Source organism: Mustela nivalis, assembly GCF_964662115.1.
Source record: "Mustela nivalis genome assembly, chromosome: 14".
Classification (NCBI taxonomy): Eukaryota; Metazoa; Chordata; class Mammalia; order Carnivora; family Mustelidae; genus Mustela; species Mustela nivalis.
This window is the reverse complement of record NC_139033.1, coordinates 78,433,999-78,454,036: the sequence shown is the minus strand read 5'-3', so window position 1 is coordinate 78,454,036 and position 20,038 is coordinate 78,433,999. Positions and strand designations below refer to the sequence as shown.

At 48.1% G+C, this 20,038-nt stretch overlaps 1 protein-coding gene across 1 annotated transcript in view; it reads right to left on the bottom strand.

Annotated features, from left to right (window-relative positions):
* The window catches only part of GNAL (G protein subunit alpha L), a 145,940-nt gene extending 126,324 nt beyond the window's left edge, over positions 1–19,616 (bottom strand). Inside the window, exon 1 of the mRNA XM_082697383.1 lies at positions 18,910–19,616. Coding sequence (XP_082553509.1) covers positions 18,910–19,276 — 367 coding nt within the window. The 5' untranslated portion in view covers positions 19,277–19,616. The remainder of the gene's footprint in view (positions 1–18,909) is intronic.
* Positions 19,617–20,038: the final 422 nt, after the last annotated feature.

Below are 20,038 nucleotides of genomic sequence, written 5' to 3'. Positions count from 1 at the left end.
CTTGGTGCTTATTATCCTTCTGGTCTTCTTCTGACATTTATTTATTGAAAACCATTCCTGCAGCCATCACGATGGCCCCTGGCGACGGAGCAGAAGACAGGAAGGATGAGGTCCCTGGTCCTAGGAGCTTTGGGGCATCAGACACTAAGCAAAAGCATGAATGAAAATACAGTTGTGAAATGTGGTAAGTTCTGTGACGAAAAGAGACAGTTACCCTGGGGAAGAATAAAATGAGCAGCAGGAAGGACCCTCTGAAGAGAAAGTGATCAGTGAGCTCCGATGTGAAGGATAAGATGGAGTTTAGGCAGGTGATAAGAAAAAAAGAAAAAAAAAAAAGACCAGTTTTCCATGGGTGGAAACTGGAAGTGTGAAGAGATACCAAAAAGAAGGACAAAGGGACAGAGAGAGTCAGCTGTCAAGTACTCTTGAAATGGCAGAATGGCAGTTACTGGTGGTATTACACACACACACACACACACACACACACACACACAGGCAAGGATGTGAGTGGTAAGGAACGCAGCTGTGTCATGTTGAAAACGACCTAACTTTGGTCAGGGAAGCTTGTTTTCTTCTTAACTTCTCAGGGAAAAAAGGTCCCATGTCTGTGTGTTAGATGATGCGATGGCCAACGGGTCTGTGAGCCTTCGATCCCACCAACATGACATTCTGAATGTCACTCCCATGGTTTTAGAAAAATGGCTTACATATCTTGTCTGCTGCCAAACACAAAGACCAAAGAACAAATAAAGGATATGATACCAGCGATCCTTCCCTCCCAGTGGTTCTGACGTTTCGCAGTGAGACTTTGCTAAATGGTCCACCCACACCAATGTGTTTAAACCCCCAGGACTTTAAGTGATGCCTTCTGATTTCTCCCCTGAGAGGAAGCAGTCCTTCAGCAGTAGGCTCCCAAGGAAACAATTTACCTTCAAAATGCGTAAGTGTTTTTAGCTTGCGATATTGATTGGTGTTATAACACTCACTGTCTAAGACAGGAATCCAGGAACATTTCCTTTCCTTATGGTGACGTAGCAAATATCTATGTTTCTGTTCATTTCCTCACCGTAAGGAAATAAAAATACGGAGAACTCGATAGGTACCTTACCAAAGACTAATGGTGAAACTAAGGTCAGGAAGAATTTTAGAAAATATTAAAGTGAATTCGTCTTGAAAAGCAACTTTGTGCGGGGACAGACAGTGAACAGACTCAGCGCTGTGGTCATTTCATAATACATGTAATGTTGAATCCCTCTTGTATGCCTGCAACTAGTAGGAACATCGTATGTTAACTAGACTTCGTTTCTTTTCTTTTCTTTTTTTTTTTTTTTCAAAGCAACCCTGAGATATGTGACAGGAACAAATGCCAGTTAGAAACAATTTTCAACTCTCATTTGAGCTGTTCAGCCCAGCATTGAGAGGGCTCTTTCCCAGGGGTTCTCGAGACTCAGTGATGACAGGGTCTCCGGTAGTGTATCTGAGATAACAGCCAGAACGTGGCAGAACAGAGACCTGGAAACGACGGAGCACCCATGACACCGATGTCATCGACTTCTTGTTTATATGCTATTCCTCTGTCTCTCAACTTCCATGAGCCTGAGTTGGAATTCCATCCCTCAGGATAGAAAGAGTGCGGATTAAAGCAAGCCACGTGCATTCTCTCTACACCATTGGCCCCGTGAATGGCTTCCTATTATTATGTCAGAAAGCCTTTTCTGCCTTTTAGTTTCAGGTTTATAACTTCAATTTGGGGTCCTGGTGTAGAGAGAAGACAGATGGGAACAGGGCATAAAAGAAAAAAAGCAGTACTGGGGTCCCTGTCATTATGTACCAGTTCAGTAAGTGTCCAAACAGGCAGGCAGTCTGGACACAAAACTCCTCTTCCAATCCCAACTACATGATGGAGAGAAGCGACCCCCCCCCCCCACCGCCCAATACTGCAGTCCCACTCCCGAGTTTGGTGTTGAATCTTTGGGATCATTAGAACACAGTGGTAATCACCTTCTTTCTGTATGAAGCATATTAAATTTAGGTATGATGTAGCAAACCATAATTTATTATCTCATTGTATACCTAGAATCATCCTTGTTGAATTTTAACGTATCTATCCTTATAAAAAGTTCTTTTTAAAATAGTGAATTTATTAATCTTTTACTATGTATGTGCCATGCACTACTTTTCAGGACTTCATTTAAAAAAAAAACATTTACAATGAAGTACAATAAAATACAGTGAAGATCTTAAGTGTATAGTTTGATAGGTTTTGACACATTTACACTTGTATAATTACCACTCCAATTGAGATGCAGAATATTTCCATGACCCCAGAAAGTTGCCTCATGAGTCTTTCCAAAAATCTGGCCCCTGAAACTATTATCCTGATTTCTATCATCATAGATTGGTTTTACCTTTTACTGGAATTACATATAAATAGTTATTTTAGTACACTCTTTTGTGTAAGTACATGAAATTTAAAAAAATCATCCATGTTATGTTTTCTATTAGTAGCTTTTTTTTTTGTTGAATATTTCATTGCCTGAATGTATGTAATTTGTTTATTCATTCCCCCGTTAATGAAAATTTGGGTTGTTTCCCATTTTTGGCTATCTTTCTTTTTTCTTTTTCTTTCTAGATAGGTTCCATGCCCTGTGTGGAGCCCAATGTAGGGCTTGAATTCATAGCTCTGATTTAAGACCTGAGCTGAGCTAAGAGTCAGATGCTGAACTGAGCCACCTAGGTGCCCCGGCTTTTGGCCATCTTGAATAAAGTTGATATAAACATTCTGTACAAATCTTTATGTAAACACATGCTTTCATTTTTCTGGGTAAATTCCTAGGAGAGGTATTATTGAATCTTAGGATAGGTCTATGTTTAACTTCTCAAAAAATTTCCCACTAATTCTTTGACGTAATTGTACAATTTTACTTGTACCACCAACAAAGAGTGACATTTTAGGTTCTAGATCAGGACTCAGCAAACTTTGGTTTGCCACCTGCTTTGTATATAATCCATGAGCTAAGAAGGGTTTAAATGGCTAGGGGGAAAAAATCAAAAGAAAAATAATACATCACGACACTTAAAACTCTAGGACATTCAAATTTAAGTGTTTATAAATAAAATTTTATTGGAACACAACAACATTCATGTGTTTCTGTGTGGTCTGTGGCTCCTTTCTTGGTACAATTTAGCCCTGAGCAGCTGCCACAGAGATCCTATGGCCTGCAAAGCAGAACATATTTAACATCTACCCCTTAGAGAGAAAGTTTGCTGAACCCTGTTCTACATCTTGGCCCACATTTGGTATTGCTGGATTTTAAGCCATTCTAGTGGGTATGAATTGCTCTCTGTGATTTTAATTTGCATTTCCTTGATGGCCAGTGATGTTTACTGCCTCTTTTTTTTTTTTTCTTAAGATTTTATTTACTTATTTACTTGACAGAGATCACAAGTAGGCAGAGAGGCAGAGAGAGAGGAGGAAGCAGGCTCCCTGCTGAGCAGAGAGCCTGATGTGGGGTTCGATGTGGGGCTCGATCCCAGGACCCTGGGATCATGACCTGAGCCGAAAGCAGAGGCTTTAACCCACTGAGCCACCCAGGCGCCCCTGGTTACTGCCTCTTCATGCATCTTCTTTCATGCAATGTCTGCTTCAAGCCTTTTGTCCATTTTAATAGGGCATCTTTTTATTATGTCAGTCTGTAGGATTCCTTTTTATGTTCTGGAAATAAGCACTTTGCACCTGTGCCCTGAGGACATTTCCTTCCAATGCTCAGCCTCAGCCCAGCACAGGGGTCTCTGTGAGGCTGGCCAAAGTCCATCCGTAGCCCAGGAATTCCCACCAGGTCTGCTGAGGTCCTCCTGCAACAGCTAGCTTCTGGTCTGCCTTGCAGGCTGCTCTACAAATCCCACCACCTTAGCAATTCCAGACCACACTCAGCATCCTTGCCCCACCATACCACGGAGCTCCCCCTTCCTGCACCTGGTGGAAGAAATTCTGCCAGGTAGCACAATCCCATTTTACAGACAAGAAATTAAGTAACTAGAAATTCTTTGCTTAAAGGGAATCAGAACGCTTCTGGGCTGAACTGGAATGTTGTTAAGCCTTGGTTGTCTTCCCAGGGCCAGAAGGCACGCTGCCTTTAAGTCCTTCAGTAGGTGAATGGATGACAATACCTCCAAACAACGGCATATTCTTAAAAAGCAAGGAGCTATCAAGCCATGAAAAAGCATGGAGGAAACTTAAATGAGTGTTGCAAAGTGAAAGAAGCCGATCTGCAAAGATTACATCATGTGGGATTCTGACTACGTGATATTCTGGGAAAGGCAAACCTATGGTGTATGAATTCGCTAGGGCTGCTCTGAGAAACCACCACTGGTGGAAGGTACTCTTGCAGAAAATTGTCAGTCTCAGCCCTGAACTCACAAATTCACAAGAAAACTCGACCAACTGCTAAGCCATTGACTTGCTGTTCATGATTTCTCACAGGTGCGGTTCTCTATACGTTCTAAGAATAGCCTAACATGCAAACTAGTACCATCTGCGGGGAGGCCCCACAGGCTCCCCTAGGCCTTGAATGCTGGCCTCCATACACATCCAAATACCTGGGGCCCTTTCTTCTTAATAGTGGCCCTGACATTATGTTCATACAAGCCGCAGGGCCTTTGCACTTGCCTCTCCCTGAGTAGCTATTCTCTATATAAAATAGTTTTCCTGGTCCCATCTTTTATCCCCTTCAGGCCTTAGTGCAAATATCCATCTTCTCAATGAAACTTCCTGGCCAACTTATTTAAAATTGCAACCCCGTGCTCATTTAGCAGCCCCTGTGCTCATTAGTTGTCCATTAGCTGCAGCAATGATGGAGCATGGCAGAGGTGCCTCCTGGGCAGGTCCCTGGAAAGAAAAGTCGTTATGGAGTGGGTTGGAGGGGCTCAAATCCTAGGATCCCTTCTTTTTGCGGTTCAGTTTGGCTGCAGGCAACTGGAGGTGCCCTTAGAAAAATCCCATGATTCTGGGCTGTTTCTTTAGATCAAACTTGGACTTTGTCCCCTGTAAGGTGCAGATGTTCCTGGGAAGGGGAACCCATCAGACCCTGCCCTTACACCACAGTGTGAATTGAGGCATGATGGGAATTGGGGCTGGGGGGCAGGAAAGGGCAGTCACCATGCTCTGCTCTGTGTCCTGTGCATCACCTTAATTTTCATTATGGTCCTTCTGGAAAGTACTCTCGTCTTCATGTTATACTGAAGCTAAGGGAGCTCAGAGGTGCTAAGTAACCTTCCAGGGTGGGAAGGGCCAGAATTCCAGATAGGTCCTGGCCCTGGATCCTGTTCCAGGGCCTACACAGCACGGGGGCTCTCTGCTAACTGACTTAGCCGCTTTCTCTATGGATGCATGCGGAGGACAGAAAATAGGAAAGGACGATGGCTTTGTCATATGTAAAGATCAAATTCTGACCCACAGCCTGCAGCACCCAGCCCAGGAAATGAAGCCATTATCTCAAGCAACCTGTCCAGGAAGGCAAACAACAATCCTGTAACAACTGGCCCCAAAGGGCCAGGACTCCAATAGTAACTGACCGCTTCCTTCATTTTTGCCCTCCACCCCAAAGCAGGACCAATTGGGAGAAAAGCAGACAAGTTCTCTTAACCAATCAGGATGCCCTATTTCTAGCTGGCCCGCCTACGTCGTGCCCTCACCAGCAGCATCCCGCGGGATTATACCCGAGGTCTTTGCTCTTTTAGCACTGAAAAGCCTCCTGGCTCCACTGGCTGTCTTTGAACCCCCAGATCAAGTGATGGTGCCTGACTCTCCCGCTGTCACCAGCTCTGAACGAACGGCCTCTGCTTGCTCTCATTTGGGCGGTCTTCACTGACATCCACTGAGGGCTGGGTACACGTGGAGGGCTGGGTGCACGCAGCTTGTGGCTGCGTTGGGCCGATAAAATCGTTCTTGGTTAGCGCAAGGGAGCACCACAGGTCAGCGTCTCCCCGTGTTTTGCGAGAAGCGCTGTTCCGTCTCAGAGTTCCACAGTGCCCGTGGCTGGAAACTTCAGGGAGGCTGGGATGGGGGTGTCCTTCGCTCTCCTCTCTGTGGCCCCTTCCTGGGAAAGGGGTGCAGGGGAGATGCAGGGAACAGACTGTTTAGTGGAGTACCCGGGGACTGGTGGCTAGACTGGCGTGAAAAAGTCTGTTCACCCCGCAGCCCTTCTCCTTTGGAGCCTGACTAGGTGCGGCTGTGTCCTCCCCTCCCTTAAGAGGGAGCACCGAGGGGACGCCTGGGTGGCTCAGTTGGTTGGAGGACTGCCTTCGGCTCAGGTCATGATCCCGGAGTCCCGGGATCTAGTCCCGCATCAGGCTCCCAGCAACATGGGGAGTCTGCTTTGCTCTCTGACCTTCTCCTCGCTCATGCTCTCTCTCACTGTCTTTCTCTCTCAAATAAATAAATAAAATCTTTTAAAAAAATTATTAAAAAAAAGAAGAAAAAAGAGGGAGCACGGAGGAGCAAAGCCCATGCTGGCTGCAGAGGGTCCAGGGCCGGAGACCAGACATTTCCAATCGGACTGGAAACTCTACAGAAAAAAATGACAACTATCTTTGTGGCATCGTTTAGCCCCCATGGAATGATAAGTTTCTCATAATAAAATGTCGTTTTTGGTAATGGACTTAGTCTTTACCTCATTCAATAACTTGATAGGAATAACCGAAATGCCCCATTTAAGAACAGGGTGCTGTAAGGAGAAACTGAAAGAAAAGACTGCTATGAAGAAAGAGGAGGAGAGACAGAAATGCAGGCGTGGAGCCTGAAGACCCCACCTCAGGCCACCTGCCTGGTTCTGGGGACCGGGGCGGGTGCGAGTAAGCGGGCCAGGCAGCTGGTGTTGGCCCCCAGCACGTGGGCTGGCAGGAGCAGGGGCACATTCACGTGGGGTAACCCGTCATCACCACGGGGGTCACTGGCCATCGCCATCCCAGCCTCTTTGAAGTTCCCAGCCCATTCCTCACTGCTCTCACTCTCTGCCTTAAGACCCTGGGCCCCCCGTAGGTCCTGGGTCCGTACTGAGGGTCAGGGCACAGAGGGCCAGGACAAGAGATCCAGTGGAACTAGAGACTCTTCCCCTGCAGTGTCTGATGGGTTTTCCTTGGCACACTGAATTTCTCTGTACCGTGAAAACCTATATAGGTTTTAAAAAAATAAAAAAAGAGTAACTCCTAATACACTGTGTGCTCCAGGCTGTGACCCACCGTGTGACCCATGGCCATCCATGGTGTTCAGGCTATTTTGAAGAATGGCTATGCTGTTTTTTCCTTTTTTGGCTTGAGTAACAAGAGTTTTTTTTGGGGGGGGTAGGGGGGTTATTTATTTATTTGACACAGAGAGAGACACAGCAAGAGAGGGAACGCAAGCAGGGGAGCGGGAGAGGGAGAAGAAAGCTTCCAGATGAGCCGGGAGCCCGATTCGGGGCTCGATCCCAGGACTCTGGGATCATGACCTGAGCAGAAGGCAGACGCTTAGCGACTGAGCCACTCGGGCACCCCGAGCAACAGGAATTTTGAAACCCATCATCTGTTTTCCTAAGTGAACATTTGGCCGCACTTGATTTGAATCAGGGACCATTTGCACTTAGGAGTTTTAGGTCAAGGGAGAGGCTGAGGCTGGAACTAAAGGCCTCCTTGGGCCCCGGCAGTGTCCCAGGAAGCTCGCCTCTCTGGGTCCACTTTGGTGGCTTGCTGACACCAGACCACCACTCCCCTCCATCCACAGGTGATCACAGAGCTCCGGCGTCTGTACCTGCGACGCGAGACCATGGACCCTGACCCCCTGCACCCTGTTACGAGCTGATTATTGTACCCAAGCCCAAATCGGAGAGTTTCCTTTGGAGATAATGCCATTAGATCCGAAGAGGGAAGTGAATCTGAATATTAAATAAACATTCTCCATTAGCCACAGCAAGAGCGTGTCAGACCAACTGCCTCTCTGCCGGCTTTTTGGTTCTATGCAGCACTTAGAAATAGCTGGATGTTCAGCTGTTACATTAAAAAATCATTCTGCAATAAAATGCCAGTTAAAAGAACTTCAGAGATAAAGAATTATGTAACTGTCCTTTATCAGCCCAGGAAGGAAACGGATTCCGGAGATGGCTCTCTCTCCTGTCCCCCACAGCGTCTGATTGGCTTTCTTTAGCACTTTGAATTTCTTTGTACAACGAAAACCTATACTAACCAAAGAAAGAGGGGCATCCCTCATGTTACAGGAAGGTCACCTAAGTCAATTACTGCGTCTCTGTACTGAACTTTGAAATCTGGCGCGGATGAAGAGTTTCAATGCAACTATGGAAAATGTGCTGTTTTTTGCTTTTCACTTGTTCTGAGAGGGGCCTTAATGTTCTGTATTCCAACAAACTGCTCAAAATGGAAAAAAAAAAAAACAAACCTCAACCCCTTAGCTTTATCAACAGAAATATATTCAACAAGTGTATTTTTGCTCTTTCGTGAGAAAGATGTCTGGCAGTGGGACTTGGGGGACCTCCCCTTGCAAGCTCCTTTGTGTTGCCTTGTCCCTCTGTCCTTGGTGCTGTCACATGGGTGCTGGGTTGGGCTGTGTGGTGTGGGTGCTTCATACCCGTGTCTCCTGCAGGAGGCCAGGAGTTTTTGAGGATGATATATGCTGACCCCCGGCAGAACTTGTCTTGGAGCAGGTGCATTAACCGTGATTGAATTAGCAAACGACTAGCCCACGACACAGCACGGACTCCTTTTGAACATACTATTTGCTCCGCCGTCAAACAGCTGTTTGATTTGCAATTTCCACCCCTCTGGGACAAGCTGGCTTTGTTTGGTCTTGTCCTAGGTTTCCTTCTGGGGGAGCTGTGCTCTTATGCCTTGTCTACATCGGCCATTGGGTCTGACCAGCCTCGGAGGGCTCAGCTAGAATGAGGCCCGAGCACTCCCAGGGGATCAGCAACCCCCTTCTCTTTCTGTGTTGGTCCATTCTGTGGGCCCTAACCCGCTTTCGGCGTCTCGCTCTGCTCATTCAGAATGGTGATTTTTTTTGATTTCAGTAGCTGGCCAACCTCTGATTAATTGTCTTTCCCCTAAAGAAGAAATATGGTCTGGGTCTAAGTTCATCTTATGATTCAGACTCGACCTGATGCCTCTTACAGGAAAGCCACTTGTGGGGAAAGAGAATCAGAAACGCAGGGCTTGGCCTCCCAGCTGGAGCAGCACGGAGATGCAAAATTGTATTCTCACGATGCTTCTAGAATCTCCCGCGAAACAGTCGCTTCTCTGCAGTTAAGTTTAAGGTTCCACACTGGAGCTTGGCATTTATTCTTACCATTACGTTCTTTCAAACTATAAAACAACAGTTCATTAGCATTATGCCGTCAAAAATTCCTCACCCACTACTGTGCACGGAGATGCTGCTGATGCCTGGATCCTGGGTTAGCTATTCCCCTCCCCCTCACACGTTTTAAAACCACTTCTGTGAAAACTTAAAAAAAAAAATCTGATGCTGCTGTTAGAACAGTAGTAAATAAACAGTGTCCATTGCTTACATGTGGACAGTTTTTTTTTTTTTTAAGATTTTATTTATTTATTTGACAGAGAGATAGAGAGCACAAGTAGGCAGAGCAGCAGGCAGAGAGAGAGGGAGAAGCAGGCTCACCACTGTATAGAGAGCCCTGATGTTGGACTTGATCCCAGGACTCTGGGGTCATGACCTGAGCCGAAAGCAGCTGCTTAATCGACGGAGCCACCCAGGCGCCCCATCACATGACAGCTCCTGAATTTCACAATGACTATATTCCTTACAAAAAAAAAAAAAATGTAACCTTTCATTGTTTTCTTCATGCCGCTTCAGAGTCAGTCCCCCTTGATGGCGTCTTTCATAAAAGGCAGGGGCTAGTATTGATTTCTAGAGCACTTTGGTGGTTGAAGATCAAAGGAGCCATCTCCTTCCCGTTCCATCCTGCTCTATCCTGCCACTCAAACTTTCTTCATGTTCCCAAACCGCTGGTCCTGTTTGTTCAGCATCCCAGGTCTCTGTGGCGTCCTGGATGCTGAGAGTACTTCCGGGTTCTTTCTGCTGCTCTGGGATGCAGAGGAAAACCAGGCTGCCAGGTGTGAACCCCGGGCAGGTTTCAGGATGTTTCTGCAGGGGGTTATGCATCCAGGATCTAGAGTAGCATTATGGACTTATGCGCAAATACCAACATTCCCCTAAGCAATTAAGTTCCCACCTTCCTTGGGCTCTCCTGCGAATAGCACACCCTAAGGAAGGAGGATGCTTATCATATTTAGGATTCTATGTTGAACCCTAATAATGGTATCATTAACCCGAGCTGTGTCCATTCACCACAAAGCGCAGGCACGCGCATACTGCTGATTCTTTTGAGGGCTTCTGTCCTTTTCCTTTGGATTTCTCCTCGGGTGAGACTATGTCCTCTCCCCCTTGGGATGTCCGTATTACCCAGAAAAGCAATTGCCGCATAGTAGGCTCACAAAGAAATGTGTGTGGTTGGCGAGCAGCTGAAGTGATTCAATGAATAAAGCAACTTTTTCCTCTGTAGCTCAGGGTGAGGGGGAGAATTGCTTTTTGTTTTCCTATAATGCCAATCTGCTCTTCCTGAGTTTTTCCTGGGAGACTCTTTTGCCGTGTTTCACTTCCTGGGAGGGAAAACTTGCTTTTCAGGGGCAGAAAAAATACACTGAGTGAAGGTCAATCCACGGGATGGGGTTGCAGGCGTTCCCTGGGTCTCTTCTGTTAGGATTAAAGAGGAGCTGACCTGGTGGGATGTTTTCACACTTCCTTGTCCTCTGTCAGTCAGCAGCTGTACCCGTGGCCCACACTTCCCTTCTGGCAGCTTGCATCTTCTCTGTCCTCAGAAGGGCAAGTGAAGGGCTGGTCGGGGGAGGGTTATGGGCAACAGCCCGTCTTTCTTCAGTGGCATCAGTATGGCCCCTTTTGATAGCAGCAGGATAAGGATGTGGTGCCTGCTTCTGACCAAGACACAGAGATCAGGCAGCCCTACAGAACATACGGAGGGCCAGTTTGGAGGGACAGCGCACGGTGGGCTCTTCCCCAGAACTGGGAGGGGCTGGGTGGCAGTGTGAGTCTAAAATCCTTCCTCGGAGGGAAAAATTTACCCCGTGGTACTGCGGATGGAAATGTCTTCAAGTGGTGCTTTTTCTTTTTCTTCTTTTTTAAATTGGTAAACTATAGCTTTCAATAATGGGACATGATCTTCCCTGCTTTGGTCAACTTTTTGGACTTTTTAAGAGAAAGGCCAGAGGCTTGTGGCCCTGAGCTCTTCCTCTTTGGATCCTAAATCAGGGATAAGAATCTTTCTCTTTTTCTATTAAAAGAATTTTAAAAGTATTTAATTTTAATTTTAATTAATTAATTTTTTAAAAAGATTTATTTATTCGACAGAGAGATCACAAGTAGGCAGAGAGAGGGGGAAACAGGCTCTCTGCTCAGCAGGGAGCCTGCTGAACAGAGAGCCCCCATATGGGGCTCGATCCTGGGATCCTGAGATCATGACCTGAGCCAAAGGCAGAGGCTCAACCCACTGAGCCACCCAGGCACCCCTTATTTATTTATTTTTAAAGATTTTATTTATTTATTTGTCAGAGAGAGAGAGAGAGCGCGCGCGCACAAGCAGGGGGAAGAGGCAGAAGAAGAAGCAGCAGGCCCCCAGCTGAGCATGGAGCCCAATGTGGGACTGAATCCCAGGACCCTGGATCATGACCTGAACTGAAGGCAGTGGCTTAACCCACTGAACCATCCAGGTGCCCCAAGATTTAATTTTTCAGAGCAATTGTAGATTCACAGCAAAGGTGATCAGAGAGTACAGAGATTTCCGACATACTCCCTGCCTTCCTGCAGCCTACCCTGCCACCAACATCCCACACTCTGTATCAACAAAGCCGTACCTTTGTTAGAGTTGATGACCCGACACTGATGTATCTTGATTCCCCAAAGTCCGTAGTTTATATTAGGGCTTACCCTTGGTGTTGTATAGCCCATGGGTTTGGACAAATAGATAAAGATGTATACCCACCATGATAGTATCATACAGAGTAGTTTAACTGCCTTACAATTCCTCTGTGCTCTGCCTAGTCTTCCTTAGTAAGGGAATTTTAAAACACTAGGGAGCAGTTTTCACTAGATCCCTAAACACGATTGGGTCACTGCTTCCTCTGATGGGTCTGATTCTCCTCTTTTCCAGTTGAAGAGTTTGTTTTGGTTTGAAACCAACTAAACAAAATATCTACATCTTAATAAATTCAGACACGAAGTAAATTATTCTGGGCGCTGTGGGGAAAGGAAGAATCAGGGTTCTTCGTGTATTCCAATCACTTTATTTACGTCGTGGGGTTTTGACAGTCTCTTGGTTCTCGTTCAAGGTCATGAGCGGATCTTAGGTCCTAGTAGATTGGTCTTACCTTTGAAAATGCTTATGCTTGGAAACCTTTCCTCGACTGAATTAGCTAGTGAATTTGCTAGATCTCTTGGTCTCAACTCAACTGAACGATCTGCTTGCTGCTGGCTCACGGACCTGAGCACCAGATGGCAGACTCCTGGCCGGTGCCAAGCCAGCCAGGAACGCTTGAGAATGGAAGACCTGATAATCCGTCTCTTGTCTTCTTCCTCTTCACCTGCAGGAGGCAACCACCTGTATCTGCGGTTCCATTTGGATCCTTCTGAGCTGTTCCATTAAGGCCCACTTCGAAAGGTGTGGTCACTGCTCTTTTGCCCCCCACCTCACCCCCAGAAGGGGTTCTGTGACAGCTTCCCCACTACCAAGCCCCGTAGTCTTCAACCTCCTGTACCACCTTTGCATAAACAGCCAAACACAATGGATTCCTTTTCAGTCTTAATCCTTGAACTCCCAGCTGAAATTCCTGGCTCCTCCCTTCTTCCTGAAACTCCTTTCTCGGTTTCTCCCGGGGGTCTGTGTTATTCTTTGTATCTTTCCTTCTCCAACACTCTTCTGAAAGATGGGGGCTCTGTGTTCTCCTGTCCTGGGCCCTCTTCTCTTCTTACTGTACACATTCTCCCGGGAGAGGGGTCCCCAGGGGGTTACTCCTGTGAGTCTATCTTCGGCTCAGTGGGCCGAGTGGGTTCCAGACCTTCAGTCAACGCCCACCTGCTTCCCCGAGGATGCCCACTGGCTTCTCCCGGTGGCTCACCTTCAAAACATTGTTCTCCTTCCACTCCACCTGCCTCTTCCTCTTAAATCCTTTATGGTGGGGCATGTCATTGCCATTTTGCCTAAGAGAGAAGACTAAGAGTTCATGGAGAGACTCCTCTCCATGCCTATATTCCACCATCTCCTTGGTCACCAGATTCAGTGGATCCCATTTTGCCTCCGTCCCAATCCTTTCTGGCCCTTCTTTTTTTTTTTTTTTTTTTTTAATTTGACAGAGAGAAAGATCACAAGTAGGCAGAGAGGCAGGCAGAGAAAGAGGGGGAAGCAGGCTCCCCGCCGAGCAGAGAGCCCGATGTGAGGCTCGATCCCAGGACCCTGGGATTGTGACCTGAGCCGAAGGCAGCGGCTTAACCCACTGAGCCACCCAGGCGCCCCTTTTCTGGCCCTTCTTTATCATTACTTCGTCGGCCTGTGTTCACCTTCTCTCATCTTGTGACTGGACCACTGCAACTGTCTCCAGCTGGCTATTTGCCGGTTTGGTGCAGTGAAGCCAGACCGCCGGGGTTTGAATCCTGGCTCCGTCCCAGAGAGGCTGGGTGAGCCTGGGATGGGGTTAGCCGTTTTAGGTTGTGTGATCTCATGTGACCTGTGCGTTTACAATTTCGAGTATGCATATCACAGAGAGAAGTGGCTCAGCTGAATTCAGACTGTGACAATCAATGGAGTGTTTACCCTGTGCCAAGCTCTACGCCAAGTAAGTTTACCTACAACTTTGTCAATTAGTTCCACTGAATCCTTTCAGTTACCACGCGGCATCGGGATTGTTACCCATGTGGAAACCGGAGCCCAAATTTTGGGCCACAAAGCTGGTAAATGGGCATGCTGGAATTTCAGACCAAGTCTGACTCTGGTGCCTTGTTCCTAACCACCCTGCATCTCCTCGTGGATCATAGGGGTATCCCCAAGTTTTGAGAGTATTCATATAGTCCACTGATGCCTTAACCACAGTAGATGGCATTCAGTTTGAGTCATTTCAGGGCCAGTCCTAATCATCTGTCTGAACAGAGATGGGCTAGCAAGTTGTTATGGACTGAACAGTGTCCCCTCAAAAGTTCTACGTTGAAGCCATGATCCCCAGTGAGACTATTTGGAGACAGGGTCTTTAGGAGGTAATTAAGGTTAAATGAGGCCATAAGGGTGGAGCTCTAAGCCAATAGGGTTGGTGTCCTGATAACAAGAGGAAGGGAGACCGTGCCCTCTCCTGCTGTGAGAGGCCCCAGGAGAAGCTGGCCATCTGCAAGCCAGAAAGAGAGCCTTCAGCCGACACCGAACCCTACAGGGCCTCGATCCTGGCCTTGCCAGCCTCTGTAAAGTGTGAGGAAATCAATTTCTGTGGCTTGAGCCACCCGTCTGTGGTATTATTACAGCCACGGCTGACTAAAACCCTCGTCAAAGAGAGCAGCTTTGACGGAGGGCTTTGACCTTCCAGTGTGGACAGGTCAGAGAACAGCGTGAATTCCGGGGATGGAATCTGGCTTCCCGTGAACAATGGCCGCCTCGGGCCTATACAATTGTAGTTCATAGATGAGACAATAAAATGACACACAAGTTGTGAGGAAAATGCCACGCTGGCTCGGCCTCCCCTCCCCCTCCAGGGCTGTGAGGAAGTGTGAAGCTTTCCTGTCTTCAGGAGAGTGAAGGCATAGCCAGAGTATCTGGGATTTCCACTAGCTTAAAAGCCACGGTGCTACAGGAGGCTGGGACAAAGCGGGGCAGCGACTCGATGAAGCTGGGCCCCACGTGTCCTCACAGCTTGAGTGTAGCTCACAACTCACAAACTGCTGTCTTGGCCACCGTACGCTTTACCACAGGTTAAGTAAAACAAAACAAAACAAAACAAAACAAACAAAAAGAAACCCCCCAAAACCCCGACATTTATTTTGAAAAAAACAAGTGATCAAAACCCCACAGAGAAGAACATTCCATGTTCCATGAGCTTGTCATGGCACCAAGCACCTCCTCTTGAAGCAACTCCAGACACAGGCATGTCATTCTGGTTTATACTAAGAGCCAAATGCAGAGGAAAAGCAGCAAATGTCCCAGAGAGATTGCTTCCCTCTTGAAAGATGTTTTCCTGGCAGGGAAGCGGCAATCACACAAAAATATAACAGGAAGTAATGGAATAAAGTAAATAAAAAAAAAAATACCACAAATCCTACCCACGATGGAGAATTTTTAAATTGACTAATAGTCTGGAAAAGAATAGCATCAAATGAACGGTTAGGGGGTCCGTGAGCGCTCTTCCCCCACAGGAATGTGGTGAACAGGGAAGTCACATCACAGTTAACAAAAGATGTGGAAGAAAAATCAGGGACAACCACTATGTTATAACTCCGGGAGCTCAGTGGTAGACAGATTTGCTCAAAGAACGGCGAATGCAGGTTTGCTTGCTACAGGTGTTTGGACAGATGAGCTCTTCTGATCCCACACCCAGTTTTGTCAGCTGGGCTTTTACTGGGTGTAGATGCAGGGCGGCTGTAGTTGGCGCCCGGAGGTCTGTGCTGCTTGGGATAGACATCAGAGGTAAGAACTGGTGGCCTGTGGACTGCATCAGGCACAGAGAGCGTGTTTTATTAACTTGAGCCAACGCTTAAAAATAAGCGGGTGTCAGATGAAGACGGCCATTTCCACCTTGTTCTGGAAATTCAGAAGACCTGGCAACACCGGGGTTGCGTTCTCACTGGTCAAAGACATGTTGAAACTAGGACACAACTGTCCCTTTCAGACAAGGGCACATGCTCTCTCTCTGAAACCTCCTCCTGAATTGTGCCCCCCCCCCGCCACCCCCCATTCATAAGTTGAAGCCTTAACCCCCAAAGTGACCGCATTTGGAGACATGGCCTTTTAAGGGGGCTATTAAAGTTAAATGAGGTCATAAGGCTGGGTTCCTAATCTGATTTTCCCCCTTCCCTCATGCGCATGCACAGGCGTACAGAGGAGAGGCCGTGGGAGCACCGGCAAGAATGCGGCCATTGGCAAGCCGGGAAAAGAGGCCTTCCCTGTGACCCGCCCTACATATCGGTCATCTGACCCCTTCTCTGAGACAATTCCCTCCCCATTCCTGCTACACTGCTCTAGCTCTGACTCCAGGAGCCCTTCAGGACCTGTGGCCTTTTAACTGGAACGTCCATCTTATCTGCACCTCACCTCTGTTCCCCCTTTAAATCCAGCCACTCCATGCCTAAAAGAAGGCCCCATCTAAGAGTTAGAACAGAACCACAACGGTCTTGCAGTTGGCCCTCAAGGTCACAGTGGTTCCCAGACTCTTGCAGTCCTAGCACCATGTGGGGTACTAAGTCCTGTGCAGGAAACAAAGCTCAGGCCATCGGGATAGACCCGGGGGGGGTGTCAGCAGGCAGCAAAGGACCCAGAGATCATGTGGGCTATAATAAAATGCCATGCAAGAAGTGCAAATGGAATTCAGTAGGGACACAAGAGAGTTACACATTTATTCCCATAGGAGGACTGGGAGTGTCTCCGGGAGGACATCATCACGGAAGATGGGACAACCTCAGACCGGTGGGCATGGAGTATGGAAGGGGCCTAAAGTGCATGCGTCCTTCCTGAGCCTGTGAGCTCTCCAATGCTAGAAGAGCTCTCCAATTCTAGAAGAAGGAAGGGAAAGGGATCAGTAAGCCAGATAAATGCCTGCTCAAAACATAATGGCGGCAGAAGCAAACATCTGAGGGCATGAATGGTCAGTAAATGGTACTTTGGTTCAAAGATTTCCAGCTAAATCCACTCTCTATCCTAACAAAACCAAGAACCTTTCTCAGTTTAATTCAAATCTATACAAAATCCGATAAACGATGTCATCCTGACAAAACAGTGTGTGTTTTCATGTTGACATCACTGGATGAAAGATATAATATACTTTATCCCCAAAGAGTGAGTCATTTGAGTCAATGTCATTTCCAATACGATGTTGATACACAAGCTCTATCAGGCTCTAAGATAATGTCTTTAACAAGGGTAGTCATTCAACATATGCACCAGAAGCGGGCTCCTTAAAGAACACCATTCCTTCTTCAGAGATTATCTCCCAGTTCCCTTTCAAAGAATCATGAGCTTATTAATTTTTACATATATCAAGCAATTTCTGCTTCACATATCCTTTCATTTAAAAAGAATTTCTGTTCAACTGCACCATCACACTGTAACAGTATTGCATGGCCGTAACTCTAGATCTTCTTTATTTTATTCTTCGTTTATTTCTTGAGACCGCAATCCTCTCCTTTTTGAGCTCTATTAATCTGAAGCACTTAACATTTTTGACTTGAGTAATTTCAAATTAGTTTCTTTACAGAAAACTAAGTGGGTAGGAGTGTACTTTGAGCACTTCCATTCCTGAAGATCCCAGACAGAAGTAATGGTTTAATGGTATGAAATTCTAAGATTACAATTCTCTATTTTCAGACCCCTGGAAACATGGCTCTGTCATAGGGTAGACATGAGCACTGTAGATGAAAACTATTTCTGATCTGGTCCTCTTCCCTTTTCAGGTAAACTGCTTGCTTATTTTATTTTTTTTCTTCTTTGTTTCTCCCCTCCCCAGTTTCCCCTTATCTTAGAATTCAGCAGTTGGGTTTGTGTTGTTCTAGTTATTCATTCTTGCCGTAAGTGAACTCCTCTAAGTGATGACTTACTTGGTTCTCGAAATTTTAAAACAAAAGCCACCTTTACTTACAACCAGGTATCTTACTCAGGTCACGGGGATGGGTTCCTTTCCTATGCATGGCAGAGCAGAGAGGCAAACAGTTCTTTTTTCCTAATATCTTACAAAATTTGGGTCAAAGCCCACGTATTAAATTTGTTGTTGTTGTTTGTCTTAAACTTTAAAAGGCAACAAGCAACATCAGGAATTCATGATTTTATTTATTTACATTTCATTTATTTATTTATTTATTAAGATTCTACAGTAGAGTGTATACAAAATGCTTTCTGGGCGTTAACTTGGAGAAGCCTTGCTGCCATGCTCGTTACAGCGAAAGCTCGGAGAAAAATCCTAGCAAACCATGTTGTAGTTTGTTCCCTTTAAAACGCTGGTGATTTGGCACCCACTGCTTCGCAGGCCCTTAGCACCACGCGCAGCTCTTGGGGGAGCCTGCCACGCTACTCTGCTTCTGGTTCTGAAAGGGAAGCGTACGTTCTGGGAGCCCCGGGGTTGAAATTACTCAATGAAAAAGAAGTGCCATGTCTCCAGCGGTTGAAGTCACTTCTCCAAAGGGACCAAGCCACACCCACCGACCGCTCTGCCCGCATTCTGCGACTGGAATGAAAGCTTTGCGGTCGCGCTAAGAGGTCTTCCAGCCTCCTGCCATTTGCGTTCCTAAAACCTAAGTGCCGAACGACTACACCGTTTCAGGAAATGAGATGCTCGCGTTAGCCATCCCTGTGGATTACAGACTGGGGGAGGAAATCAATCGAGGGGGGCGGAAATTCCCAGAGAAGCTCATTAATTAGTAACAAATGGACAACTGGCCAAAATAACAAGGCGCGGAAAGCAGCAATATCACACGGAAAGGGTTTCTGGGCCACATCACGAAAGTAAATATTGTCCGTGTAAAAATCAACGCGGCGACGATTTTCGCCTGCCCCACCTCCCCGAGCACACTTCTGCGACCGCGGCCCACCCGGCGCGGAACCAGAGGGGCCCCCGCGCCCGGGGCGGGGCGGGGCGCGCGCCGACGGCACCTACCCAGCAGTAGCAGCCGGTGCGTCTGCTGCAGGTCGCGCTTCTGCTCGCGGAGCATGCGGTCGATGCTCCTGCTGACCTTCTTCGCCTCGCGCTCGGCCTCGCGCTCCTCGGCTCGCAGCTGCTCCGGACGCCGCCGCCGCTCCTTCTTCGGGGCGGCTTTGGGCCGCGCACACGCCGGGCTCTCGCCGGCGCCCCGAGGGAGCGGGGTCGGGACCGCGTCTCCCCCGACCGCCGCCGCGGCCCGGGCGGGGGTCGGGGCCGGGGCCGGGCCGGGCCGCACGTCTTCCGCAGGCGCTTCCGAGGCGGCGCGGGAGACGTCCTCCGGATCCCCGAAGAGCAGCGGTCGTAGACTGTAGCACAGACCCATGTGGACGCCGGGGTGCTGGGGGTGGGGGGCTCAGGCCGGGGCCCCGGCGGAGGGGCGGGAGGGGGCTACACCCGGACCCGGCGCGGCGCTGCCGCCCGCAGGCTGCGGGCTGGGGGTGCGGCGGGCCCGGGCTGGGAGCCGCGGCCCCTCACAGTCCCAGAGGGCCATTTTGCATTTTCCGCTGGGTGCAGGGGGTGGCGGCCGCCTGGGCTGGAGATCACCTGATAACGCGGCGAGCGGGCCGCGCCGACGGGCCTCCGAGAGCCCGGCCCCTGTTACCGTAAATACCGCCTCCCCGGCTGTCCCCCGTTACCGTAAAAACCGCTGCCGGGTCCGGCCCCCCTTTACCGTAAATACCGCCGCTAGGGCCGGCCCTCGTTACCGTAAATACTGCAGCCTGGGTGGTTCCGTTGCAAATACCACCGCAGGCTCCACTCTGGTTACGGTAAATATAGCCGCCTAGCCCGACCCCCAAGACAGTAGGCACCGCCTCGCGTTTGAGTCTTCGATACCGTAAATACGGTTGCCCGAGCCGGCCAGTGCCGCAGTGGCGGTGGTGGTGCCGTCACCACCCAGAGCTGCCATTGCAGCGCTCGAAAAACACACTGGCTTTGATCTGGGACAGTGGTGAATAAGAGCGGGAAGCCAGACAAAAGGCAGGAGGTGCTAGCTTTCAGATCTCGAATTGCCGGGTGTATTACCTGCAGAGATCACCTTGCCTCTTTTTCATTTACACACACCCACACATCGGCACACTTTTCA